Source organism: Myotis yumanensis, unplaced genomic scaffold (assembly GCF_028538775.1).
Source record: "Myotis yumanensis isolate MYYU_CA2020_CCGP unplaced genomic scaffold, mMyoYum1.0.hap1 SCAF_2, whole genome shotgun sequence".
Classification (NCBI taxonomy): Eukaryota; Metazoa; Chordata; class Mammalia; order Chiroptera; family Vespertilionidae; genus Myotis; species Myotis yumanensis.
Genome location: NW_027223753.1, coordinates 38,264,095 through 38,277,329, shown reverse-complemented (window position 1 = coordinate 38,277,329; position 13,235 = coordinate 38,264,095). Strand labels below are relative to the sequence as shown.

The 13,235-nt window shown below is 53.7% G+C and overlaps 1 protein-coding gene across 1 annotated transcript in view; it reads right to left on the bottom strand.

Annotated features, from left to right (window-relative positions):
* Positions 1-13,235, bottom strand: part of MROH7 (maestro heat like repeat family member 7) — a 39,408-nt gene that overhangs the window by 13,594 nt on the left and 12,579 nt on the right. The window contains exons 6-13 of the mRNA XM_070403345.1: positions 11,412-11,507; positions 10,600-10,704; positions 10,255-10,390; positions 7,601-7,713; positions 7,109-7,291; positions 6,612-6,766; positions 4,102-4,240; positions 239-438 (exon numbers count right to left, since the gene is read on the bottom strand). Of these exons, the coding sequence (XP_070259446.1) occupies positions 239-438; positions 4,102-4,240; positions 6,612-6,766; positions 7,109-7,291; positions 7,601-7,713; positions 10,255-10,390; positions 10,600-10,704; positions 11,412-11,507 (1,127 nt within the window). The remainder of the gene's footprint in view (positions 1-238; positions 439-4,101; positions 4,241-6,611; positions 6,767-7,108; positions 7,292-7,600; positions 7,714-10,254; positions 10,391-10,599; positions 10,705-11,411; positions 11,508-13,235) is intronic.

Below are 13,235 nucleotides of genomic sequence, written 5' to 3'. Positions count from 1 at the left end.
AGAATGGCACGGTGAGCCCCGGGGGGTAGGCGGGGGCGGGGGCCGTTTCTCCTGCGGCCCAGCACGGAGCAGAGTCTGACGCACAGACAGGTGCTGGACACCTTGCTGGCGTTCACAGAAGTGTGCTTCTGTTTTCTCTCCTATCCCACAGCTAATTCCTATTGCTCGGCGCCCTCAGGGCCTTCAGAAGGGCCCTTGCTGCGTGGCCCTCCCCGAGCCGGACACAGCAGGGGCATACCGCACGGGTTCGAAGACCGAGCGCTGTGCGTCCTTCTTGGCGTCCTTGCGGTCAGGCTGGGAAGGCAGGCGGCGAGGTAGGTTGAGGCCGATGTGGTAATGAACCTGAATGAGCAGCGCCAGGAGCAGCTGGGGGTAGAGGCGCCTCACGCGGCCCAGGCAGCTGTTCACCGACAGGAGCTCGCATAGGCCGCTGGCTGCCTGAGGGCAGAGGGGAGGCTGGTGGGACGCCCTGCCCATTGCCTCAGCATCCCTGGCAGGGGATGCACCGCCTCTCTGGGTGACCTCTGGATCTTTGCTCTACTCTGGCCCAGCCTGGGAAAACCCAGATCCCCTCCACACCCCACCTGGCTCCCGGCTCTCTGGGTGAGCCCTGCACCAGAGCAACAACAAGAACCTGCCTCTTGCTATTCACACCCCCTGGAGGATCCCGGTGGAGGGATCCCACCCCATCTCTGGGAGGTGGAGTGTCCATGGCACTGTGTCAGTGAGGAGACAAGCTAGATGGGGGATGGCACTTGCCCAAGGTCACCCCCTTGCGGGCAGACCTGGGTCATGAGCCCAGGGTTTGAGATAAGGCTGTAGCTGCCCTGCCTCTTCCTCTTTGTAACAGGCACAAAGAGAGGCACCAGCTGACTCTACTTTGGGCCCTTAACTGCCCCGCTGCCTTCCCATATATCCAGCAGCCAAACAAGCGCCAGCCTTGAGCAGAGCCAGGGAGGACCAGTCCTAGACTCTCGCACCCCAAACCCACCTGCCTCGCCCTCCTGCCCCCACACCAGCGCTCCCAAGTCCCAGGAACCCGGCTTTGTTGGTGTTTGGCCCACCAGGTTCCCAAGGACCCACCTTGCACTCACCTCCCAACTTCACTGTACCAGTCCTCTCTGGTCCTGGCCTGGGCCCACCCCTCACACTCGGCCCCACCCCTCACATTGGCCCCACCCCTCACATTGGCCCCACCCCTCCCACTCAGCCCATCAAGTCCTCTCTAACTTGCAGGACCATGTGTGGTGGGAAGGGGCAGTGATGGGCTGGGGTCATGAGACCTGATGGCTCATTCTGGTTCCACCACTCCCTGTCCCTCTTCAGGCCTCAGATTCATCCTCCATAAAGTGAGGCTACTGGTCCTCTTCCAGCCAGCTCACAGGTGTGGTGGGAATTGAGTGGAGGAGAAGGGAGAATGCTTTCTAAAGAAATGGTTGAAATCTGTGCCACCAAACCCATGGCTTGTTCCCATGGAAATAAAAGACATAATGTGGGCTGGATGACAACAATAATGGCACTTATTTGTAATTCACAGCTTAAGAAACTCCTTCACATACACTACCTCTCTCTTAACAGGTAAGATAATCGGGCAGGAGTTATTACTACCCATTTTACAGATGCAAATATGGAGGATAAAGAGGGGGAAGTGGCCCTGACCGGTTTGGCTCAGTGGATAGAGCGTCGGCCTGCGAACTCAAGGGTCCCAGGTTTGATTCTGGTCAAGGGCATGTACCTTGGTTGCAGGCACATCCCCAGTAGAGGGTGTGCAGGAGGCAGCTGGTCGATGTTTCTCTCTCATCGATGTTTCTTTTTTTTTTTTTAATATATATTTTATTGATTTTTTACAGAGAGGAAGGGAGGGGGATAGAGAGTTAGAAACATCAATGAGAGAGAAACATCGATCAGCTGCCTCCTGCACACTCCCCACTGGGGATGTGCCTGCAACCCAGGTACATGCCCTTGACCGGAATCGAACCTGGGACCCTTGAGTCCGCAGGCTGACGCTCTATCCACTGAGCCAAACCGGTTAGGGCTCATCGATGTTTCTAACTCTCCCTCTCCCTTCCTCTCTGTAAAAAATCAATAAAATATATTAAAAAAAAAAAAAAGAGGGGGAAGTGACTGACCAAGGTTATATAGACAGGCAGTGGCAGAGCTAAGACAAGCCTCCTGGGCTCAAAGCCTTTACACTTTTCAGCAGCCCAAAAACCAATGACTATATTTAGACAAAACAGTCTGTGGTGTAAGAAAAGTCGCTAGTGATGTGCCACAGGGCTCTGCTCTTGGCTTGATCTTGCTCAAATGGTTTATCAATACCACAATATAAAAATTAGTCCAGCCCGGCCGGTATGGCCCAGTGGTTGGATGTCGACCCATACACCAAGAGATCACCCGTTCGATTCCCGGTCAGGGCACATGCAGGCTCGAGCCCCAGTAGGGGGCTAGCAGGAGGCAGCCAGTCGATGTTTCTATCTTTCTCTCCTCTCCCTTCCTCTCTCTCTCTCTCTAACAACAAAAAAAAAAATCAATTAAAATACATATATTTTAAATTAGTCCAGGCGATCTCTACCATGCTGGTTGAACAAGCAGCATGAATGACTGACTGAAGAAGAGGCTAGCACACACTGACAGAAGGAGGAGCGGATACATGCCCTGGGCAGGGAAGGTGTGGGTGCTGGTGCTTGTTCACAGAACTCTGTGCTGGGGGCAGCGGCAGAGAGATCGGGGGGAAGCACAAGGTTGGAGGTAGGAGGTCTGGGTGTGAGTCCTGGCACCACTGCTTCCCGGCTGTGTGACCTTGGGCAAGACATGGACTGTACTGCTGGGCGGGAGTATCTTCCTCTGCAAAGGATAATGCCACCCACTCCTCCATTCCCCGTCTTTGTTTATTTGCTTTCCTCCATCAGAATGTCTTGCTCTCTGCTGTATCCCAGAGCTTATGAGTGTGCATGGCACATAGTAGGTGCTCAATAAATATTTGTTGAATATATCAGTTCAAACATTTTTAATGTCTACTATGTGCCAAGTGCCTCTTAGACATTGGAGATATCATGGTGAGCAAAACAGGCTCAGTTATTCATCTTCATGCACCTCACAGATTAATCGAATGACCCCCCCCTCCAACTGCTGTCAAATCACAACTGGGGTAAATTCTCCCAAGATAAAGTATGTGATGCAAAGTATAATATGCACAGATTTCCTCATGTCAGGGAGATCGGGGAGGGCTGCCCTGAGGAGGTGATGCTTGAGCTGAGAGCTGGGGGAATGAATAGATGTTAACTTGGTGGAGAGTAGTCTAGGCAGAGGAAACAACATGTGCAAAGGCCCTGTGACAGAAGACAGCATAGCAAGTATGACATTCTGGTCAAGACCATGAGGCTGGAGCAAGCAAGAGGAGCATGGAGTGTGGTGAGGCCAGGGAGGGGTGTGGTGCCTGCAGCACAGGTAGGAGCACTGTGTTACTCTCCAGGGCAATGGGAGGCCATTGAGGAGGTTGAAAAGAGCAGCTGCGCATTTCTCAGAGACCTATTGGCTGCAGTACAGATTACAGGGGCAGGAGTGAGAGCGGGGAGTGAGTAGGTGCCTTAGACCAGGGTAGCAGTGAGAGAGGCAGAGAGAAGTTGTCTCTCGAACCAGCGACCTTCCTGCAGTCAGAGCCCGTTCCCTCTGTGTCCTAGGGCTGCGCTCTGAGCCTGGCAGCAAGGAGAGCGTAAATATTTTGTGTCACCGAGTGAGGAATGAGTTAGTCTTCACAACCACCCCGCGAGACACATACTCTCCTTTCCACTTACAGATGCAGAGACTGAGCCTCAGAGAGGTACAGTGACTCGCTCAGGCCACACAAAAGAAACATAGCAAAGCCGGTTCTCAGACGCAGGTCTGCCATCCCCGGTCATTTCGTGTTCACTACCCCGGGATGCTGATGGGCCTGTGGTGGCAGTGCCATTGTCATCAGTGGCCATACAAGAGCCCAGAGGCAGAGGCTTGCCCAAGGCCACACAACTAGCTGCTAGCAGAGCAGGGCACGAGAAGCCGGGTGTGTTAAGCCCAGCAGGGGCGGGAGGGGCAGGGGCAGAGGGGCAGGCAGGCAGGTCTCACCGCTAGGGGCACGATGGAGGCCCTGCCCTTCTTGGTGACGGGCTTCTCCTTCAGGCTGGTCAGGAGCAGGTCCAGGAGGTCTCGGACTTCACAGCTGGGCTTGCCCAGTATCAGCTGCCTCCACATCTCTGCTCCGTTGCTGGGAGGTCAGGGGTGGGGTATTTAGTGAGGACCAGGGCAGGGCGCCCACCTGGCCTTCCAGTGGTATCCATGAGCATGCCAGCAAATTTCTGGAACGGCCCAGAAAACACTCCCTGGGAAGCAGGGGCCAATAGTGATAGAAAACCCGATTTCCTAGATATTATGCCAGGTGCTTTACATACAAGTTATTACTCCAGCAAATATTGAGCGTCTGCTGTCTGCCAGGCACTAAGCAAATTTCTGGGGCTACAGGTGTGAACTAGATATTAAGCCATTCAAAGTCACTGAATTCTCACAATGACCTCAGGGTGGGTTGTTATTCCCATTTCACAGATGCAGAGTTGAGGCTCAGGGAGGTGAAATCGCCAGTCCAAGACTCCACAGCTAATGAGCTGTATTGTCAAGAAGTGACCAGGTCTGATGTCTCCAAAGCCTATGCCCTTTGGGCCTGGAGCCTGCATTTGCCACATAACATCAAGGAGCCCCGACCCCTGTCCCTTAGAAGGCTGTCCACCAGGCAGGGGGAGGACATCTGTGCAGGCGGCACAGCCTGCGGACACGCCTATCCTGGGGACTAGAAAGCATTGAGAGGCCAGTGCTTCTGCGTGAGGTTTGAACCTTCCCTTAACTTTCCAGCTCTGTTCCCCTGGAAACCTGATACACACAGCATGCCAACCATGTTGCTAGGCACCACTGCTTATGGTAAAAATGACCCAGTTGGTAAATTGCATCTGGGCTGGGAGGAACTGTAAATTCACTGTAAGAACCGACCCGACGGGGACGCCGTAGCATTGAGCTTCCTGGGGCGCAGGGACTCTTGCGACTGGATTTGTCCCTGTGGGGACCCTGGAAGCAAAGTCTATGAGTTATTTGTTGTAAGAAATACTAGTTCCTGTGAGGCCAGAGACATTTAAGCCAGGGCGGCTCCTGCACCTTTCACCTGAGAGGCCCAAGAGACCCACTCTTGGACCCACGGCCAAGAGTAAAGTGAGGAAAGTGAAGCGTCTGGGGCACAGAATTTAAGGAGTCCCTCACTCTCGGGCTCACACAAATGCAAGCTGGCACCTGAGAGCCAGAGCTCTGGCTGGTGGCTTCATGGGCTGCTGCATGGTTTCCTGCAAAGAGGAGCCCCTGACACTGCCCCTCCTATATCCTGAGCGTCTCTATGTCAAGTGTGGCCCCAGCGGCCTGGTGAGTCCGAACGTTTCGTGGCTCTGAGAGGAAACCCTCCGGTGGGCAGTGCCGTCGGAAGGGTACGCTTCCTGCAGGCGGGAGAACGGACCCGTGTCGCGCAGCCCGCACCACCCATGTCTTCGGTTTCTATGAATGACACCAACTCTTACTTAGAAGCACACCCCGTTTGCATAGCTCCGCACAGTTCTTTCACATTCATTCTCGGCCAAACATCTTAAGAGATGGACCACACACTCTCTGCCTTATTGTAGCCACTCCAAGTGTGGGAGCATTTCCGGGCTGAGCCGCTGGAGCAGTCAGACTGGTATCTCCTGCCTACAAGCTCACATCTGGCCCCATCAGGCCACCTCAGTCCTCTCTGCCCATCAGGCCACCTGCTCCCTGGAGGCTGAGAGCCTGTGCGTCCTCCTGCACAGGCCGGACCCGGCAGGAACTCAGCACAGCTGGCTGCATTGCTTGTCACGACCACTCGTCTGGAGTGGGAATTCAGGGATTACTTCCTCCTTTTGGCTGTGCGGGGAAACGAAGCCCAGAGAGGACAAGCAGGGTACCAAGCCCACACCGCAGCTGACGGCTGAGTCAGGACAGTGTCCCAGGCTTCCTTTCTATGGCGTCATTACAGAGCTCTGGGCTTGGAGTTGGTCAGGTCTGAGTTTAGGTCCTCATGCTGTTGCTGGCTCACAAACTTCCTGCCTGGCTGGCATGTCTCGGTGGTTGAGCGTCGACCTCTGAACCAGGAGGTCATGGTTCGATTCCCAGTCAGGGCATATGGCTGGTTTATGGGCTCAATCCCCAGTAGGCGGTATGCAGGAGGCAGCTGATCAATGATTCTCTCTCATCAGTGAAGTTCCTCTCTCTCTCTCTCTCTCTCTCTCTCCCTTCTTTTCTGAAATCAATAAAAATATATTTTTTAAAAACCAACTTCCCCTGAGCCTTAGTTTCCTGATCTGTAGAATGGGGTTATTGCACTATTAGTGCTGAGCACAGACAGCTAGCAGTGCTTGGGAGTGCTTACTGGTTGTCATAGCACCGCAGATCACAGAGGAGGGCCATCTGGAAGGGCAAGGGGCTCCTCTGGGTAGAAGGAGAGTCCCAGACCGGGGGGGGTGGGGAGGGGGGAGAGCTGCTTTGACCCTCTGAGATGTAATGGCCGACAAGCCCCCCTTACTTGGTACCTGTCCAGTGGGAGGGGGCACATGAGCAGGGCCACGACGACCTCGGTCATAAACGAGCTGGCCAGGAGAGAGATGGGCAGCAGGGCCACCTCGCGGGCCCGAGGCTCCTGGATGTGGCTCAGCTGCACGTAGATGGCCTGCATGATTTCCGGGATCTGGAGCACAGCGGCGGGCGGGCGCCGTGAGCAGGTGAGGCCCATGGGAAGCAAGGGCAGGCGTGGGGGCAGGGAGATGGAGGAGGAGAGGAGTGATAGGATAGAGTGACAGGAAAGAGGGGGCATACAGGAGAGAAATGGGGAGGGCAGATGCCTGCTCCTTCCCTGAACGTGAGCCCCTTTGTCTTCACTGCCCACCTCCACCCCACACCGCATGGGTGAGTTTTTTCTCGCTCCAAGTTGGGAGCACCTAGAACTCAGCCACCACCACCCCGCTCTGCCTGAGGGATGAGCGGGCCCTATAAGTGTCTCCCCGCCCAGCCCCTGCTCCCAGGGCCTTACCACCTCCAGCGCCCTGTGCCGGTACCACTCCAGCACTGAGCTGAGCGTCACCTCCGAGGCCAGCTGCATCATCTCCCCCGAGTCTCTCCCCTGAGCCTCGGCCTCCGAGCCGCCTGTCAGCCCTTCCAGCGCGGCTAGCAACAGGTCCTTCACCTGCTGGGGCCCCAGGAAGTCTCCGAACTCCTGAAACAGAGGCGCAGAGATGCAGGCGCACACGGACAGACCCCGAATGAGCTGTACACAGACGCACAAATGTGCCAGACAGCAGAGGTCAGCAGGGAGGAGCTGCAAAACGGGGGTGTCGTGGCCCATATGCTGTGGCACAGGCCAGAGGGGTCGGGGCACTCAGCGTGGCCCACGTGGTCGGGGCCGGCTTCCTGTAAAGGGGACTTGAACCTGGGAAGATGGGAGGGGTGGGGAAGGCATTGGGCATGGGCGCTGCCCTTCTCCCGCATCCCCGGGAAGGCCCAGGGCAGGGGCAGCCAGCAGTACCGCGATGACACGCAGAATGTTCTGGCATGGGCTGGCAGGGTTGTAGGGCCCCAAGAACCGCTTGTTGCTCTCATACAGTTCCCTCTTGTCGGTCTCACTCTTATCTCTGGCTCCTGCAAGAAGAGGGCCTTTCAGTGGGGCCCAACCACCTCGCCTTTAGAGCATTTTGTTAAACATAGATGGAGGAAGGGCATACATCATAGCTCCAGCTTAATACACTTTCAAATGCGCAGCCTAGCCATTAACTGGGCCCAGACCAAGAAACAGAACGTGACCAACACCCAGAAGCCCCTCTTGTGCCCTTCTCGGTCCGCTCTCCCCTCGGCACCTGGTAACCAGGGTTCTGCCTTCACCCACAGATGGGACAGCCTTGCTGTTGGACTTCTATGAATGGACTCATATGTTAGCCTGGTGTCTGCCTTTCACGAAACATCATGTGGGCGAGATTCATGGGCACCACTGCAAGCAGTATTGCTTCATTCATCTCAGTGCTGCATGGTTTCCCATGTGTGAATATCCTACAATTTCTGTATCTGTTCCGCTTCTGAGGGACATTGGGTTGTTTCCAGCTATCATGCATCATGCTGCTATGAACAGTCCAGTATGTCTAGTCCATGCCTTTTGGTGAATAAATGTGCACATTTGTTGGTTGGGTGGCTGGAGAGAACTTGCTATGTGTTAGGGCAAGCGTAGGCTCAGCTCCAGGGGATGCTGACAGTTCTCCACGGCGGAGACCATGTGCTCCCACCCACAGTGCACGGGAGTTCCCGTGGCTTCGTGTCTCACCAGCATGTGTATTGTCTGTATGTTTCATTTTTGTCATTCTGGTGGGGGTGTGGCAATACCTCTTTTAATTGACAATCGCCCTACCCCTGGCATTCCCAACCCCCCTTTTCTGCCTTTTATTCTTTAGGATTTATCATCATCTAACTTACTACATGCTTTTATTTTATTGTCTCCTGACAACAAGGAGGCAAGCTCAACAGGTGGGATTCTTTAATTCATTAATTTTACATTTGTCTTCACTGCTGTGTCCCAGGGCCTAGAATAGTCTCTGGCACGTGATGGCTCTGTTTTTACTACTGAAGGAAACACATTTCAGGTGCATTTTCTGAGCCCTTACTGTGGCTTGGCCTGGGTCCTACCTGGATCCCCCAGCGTAGGCAAGACATGGGCATAGGAAAGGTCCGTCAGGGTGGAGGGACCACATGGACTACATGTGTGGGTTGTATGTAAGGAAAGGAGCTTGAGACCTAGAATCAGGCACACGCAGGTTCATATCCTAGCTTGGCTGCTTCCTATAAGGGGGAGGAGCGTGGACAAACCACTTTGCTCCTAGAGAATCTAACAGAGTGGGTTTGGCCTCGGGTTGCCAGATAAAATACAGGCTACCCAGTTAAATGTGAATTTCAGGTAAACAAATAATTTTTAGTGAAAGTATATCTCAAATATATATTTAATCAAATTATTCATTGTTTATCTGAAACTCACAGCTAAGTGGGTGTCCTATCCTTTCGTTTGCTAACTCTAGCAATGCTGTACTAACTTGGTCTACACTATTCCTGCCCCTAAGGCTGATGATGAATGTGACTTATACCACTTTCACCCACCACTCAGGAGGTCTGAGTGGTTCCTGGGCAGCAGGGGACATCGCCTAGGGGCCAAATATTTGTCCCAAATGCTAGAGGTCAAGAAAAGCAGACACCAGACAGATCCCAAAAGGCTGAAACTGATCATCCGTGTAGGCATGGGGAAAACAACACTATTTGACAAATGTCTATGTGTGGTACTGAGGTGGACTCTTTACATATATGATCTCGTTTAAGCTCTCAAAAATCTTTCGAGTTATATCCTATTGCACCCTTTTTTACGGGTGAGGAAATCCAGGCCTAGAGAGAGAAGCACCTGCCGGAGGTCACACAGCTAGGAAGGGCTAGAGCTGATCTTGTACCGAGGTCACTCTGCCTCCAGAGCCAGGGAAGTTTAAACAATAAGTCCAGGTCCCTTGGCTTGGGGCAATGTTGGGCCTATGGCAAAAAGAGGGATGCAAGGAATAGGTGATACTGTGCACCTCTAGGTGCAGTGCCATCTGGCACCTGTGCCAGCCCACACCGCATCACCAGCTCCCTGAAGCTGAATCCAGGGATGTTCTCCACCAACAGGCTTTAACCACTCCTGATCCTAAGATAAAATCTGTATTCTGTTCATTCAATAAATAGTCACTAAGCACCCACCATGTGCCAGCCCATGGCTAGCCCTTGGGGATTCAGTGGTGAACCAGACACAGCCTTGCCCTGCCCTCATGTGGGGTTTATAGTCTAGTCTAGTGGGAAAGACAGACCAGGAGACAAGATATTAATTAGGGCTACCATGCCTGAGTATATACGGTTCCATGGGAACGTGAAAACGAGTCACCAATTAAACTCGGGAGGATGAGGAAAAGCTTAGATAGAAGGATTGTTTAAATCAAAACAGGCTTGTGTGTGCCTTTGTCCCCTGGTCCTGTGGGGACTGTGTTTGTGCCTCTGCAGACCCCATCAGACCCTTTGCTGGTCTCCACGATCTCCCACCAGCGCCTCGTAGCTAACGCTCCAGGCAAGTCCCTGGCCAAGCCCCTGTGCAGCAGCCTTGCTTCGGAGGTGCTCCAGGCTTACGTTTCTGGAGCTCCAGGATGGTGTAGAGGACAGTGATGCCATCCAAAGCCTCCCGGCCTATGTCCTCCTCAGGGTCCCCGATGCGAAGGATGAGTCTCCCCAGCAGAAGCCCCAGCGCAGGGAATCCCGAAGACATCTGTTTGCGTTGTAATCTTAGGGACTGAGTCTGATAGGTTCAACAATGCTATACAGCACATGGTGAACGGGGCTGGGACACCTGCCCTGATAGCAGAGCCCCCTGAGGCTGGTAAGGGTTGCTGGGAATCTCTGGACAGACCACAGGCACCCTCAGAGCTGGGAACACTCTCCCCAGAAGTGGCCCCCCACCTCCCAGGGGACACTCACAAAGAAAGGCAGGGTGAGAAGCGTATGGTTCAACAAAGAGACATTGCTGTTCACAGCGCGTGCTCGCTCATGGGCCTTTCCAGAGTTCATCCAGGGCCCCAGGGGCTGTGAGGATGAGGGCAAGACTCAGCACTACAGGCCGGCTGCCAGGCTCCATTGACCAGCTTCCAGGGAGGGCAGAAAGACCACTCCCGCCTTAGCCTCAGTGGATGGAGTGTTGGCCTGAGGACCGAAGGGTCCCAGGTTCGATTCTGGTTGAGGGCATGTACCTCGGTTGCAGACTACTCCGCGGCCCAGGCCCTGGTTGGGGCACGTGCAGAAGGCAACCAATTGATGTGTTTCTCTCACATTGATATTTCTCTCTATTTTTCCCTCTCCTTCCACTCTCTCTAAAAATCAATGGGAAAATAGCCTCAAGTGAGGATTAAAAATAAAGAAAGACTGCACCCCACAGTTCTCCTCTTCTTAAAGCTTAGGGACTCATGGGTTCAGAAGCTGAGAATGAAGCTGGAAGACCAATGAGGAGAAAGATGAAAGATGGAGAGTCATGAGGATAAAAGAGAAAGACAGGGGCAATAATAGAGACAGCAGAGATATAGGGGCAGCTACAGCAGGAGTATGAGAGATAGGGAGAGGGTGGAGGGGCAGGCGTCTGGGACAGGGCTGTAAAAGACAGGGAGGCAGAACATTGGCACAAGATGACATCCGGAAGTCAAATCACTCCTTCTGGATCTAGCCCCCCGCCCCCCACGCTCCCCGTCCTGAGCCAATTCTGCTCCCTCCTCCACCCTTCCTCTCCCCCCTCCCCACACCTCCAAAATGCTCTTCAGCCCAGCAGGAGTGGGGTCCTCAACAAAGAGAGCGTTGAGCAGTGTCTGCAGGGCATCCAGGGTCTGGCGGTAGAGGATCTGTGGACAGGAGGAGGACAAGTCACTCGGAGCCCCTGCAGCAGACCCTAGCCCCGGGCAACCCCCGTGTGTGCGCCCTGGAAGGCTGCTTTCTGGTCCCTCCTCTGAGACTAACTTGATGTATGATATTGGACACATTCCTTCCCCTCCATGGGTACAGTTTCCTTATCAACAAATTGATAATTATTATCCATTCACTTCTTACCTTAAAGGGGGAGAAAGCAGAGACCCCACATTTACTGAGAATCTACTATAGGTCAGGTAAGCAACAAAGGGGGGGGGGGGGGGGGAAATGCTCTAGAGCTGTAAGAGCTAGATAAACTTTATTATTGTCTCTGATTCTTCTTTTAATTGCTATTCCTAGACCTAAATCGATTTTCCAAGTTGCCCCTTCAGGGGTCATCTCTACCCTGCCGGGGCTCCCCCTCTGTCAGCCACACCACAGCCCTGGAATTGTTTTAGTAAGTGCGTGCATTATACATGCACAAGGCTGAGCAGTGGATTCCGGCCACGCTGGGAAGGCCCTCTCTCCCCTGTCTTCCCTTGTCCTGCCAAGTCACCATGTCTGTCTCTCATGTTGTCACTGTTCAGGGTTACAAGGCAACCACCAAGCCAACCTCACTCGCCAACTTCCTCCTCCTTCCCTCTCATCTGCAACCTATCACTGTGCGGTGCTGACCTCTGCTGGCTAGGGCTGGTACTTCAAGGGGACTGCTTTCTTTCCCCTCCCACCCCCACCCCCCACCCCCCAATTAGCCACCCTTCCTTTGGGTCTCCTCTGGAACCCAGAGCCCTCCACTGCCACCTGCTCTGGCTCCCACAGCTCTCTTGCCTTGCTTCCCAGCACTCTAGCCTGGCCCTCTGGGCTCCAGCCACATTGCCTCAGTGTCACCCTTGCAGACACCATGTTCTCTCTGTCCTCAGGCCTCTGCACAGGCTGTTCCCTCTGCCTGGTGTGCCTTTCTTTCTGCCAGCCCCACTCCCTTCGGTTAATTAGCTCTTCTTTAACCTCAGCTCCAGCACCATGACCCCTGACCCCCATCTAGGCCAAGTTCCCCCATCCTGGGCTCTTATAGCACCAAGTACTTCTTGCGTGCAACATTTGTCAGTGTTGTAATTTTGCATTAATTTTAAGATTCCCTTGCCCTAGCTGGTTTGGCTCAGTGGCTACAACGTTGGCCTGTGGACTGAAAGGTCCCAGGTTCGATTCCAGTCAAGGGTACATGCCTGGGTTGCAGGCTCAATCCCCAGTAGGGGGCATGCAAGAGCCAATAAGTCAATGATTCTCTCTCATCATTGATGTTTCCATCTCTCTCCTTCTGCCTTCCTCCCTGAAATCAATAAAAAATGTGTGTATATATATATATATATATATATAGAGAGAGAGAGAGAGAGAGAGAGACTCCCTGATCATGTCTATCTCCCCGTGCCCTTGTCCCTACTGAATCTCAACCCTGCACTTCAGGAGTAGGCCCTCGGTTAATATTTGATGAACGAACAGATGAATGAATGCGCCTTTCCCTGAGCTGAAACACCCTTCCCTTAACTTCCCCCACTGACCCTACATCCTACACTGAGGGTCACCTCTGCCCACTCCTCCTAGGACAGGCCTGCAGAGGCTTAAAGACGCTCGTGTGAATGAGCTCCTGGAGGTTCTACTCCTCCAGGCCTCAGCCCAGTCTTTCTTCGTCATGGCCCAGTCCTCAGCCCTCCTCCTCTCAATCCTGG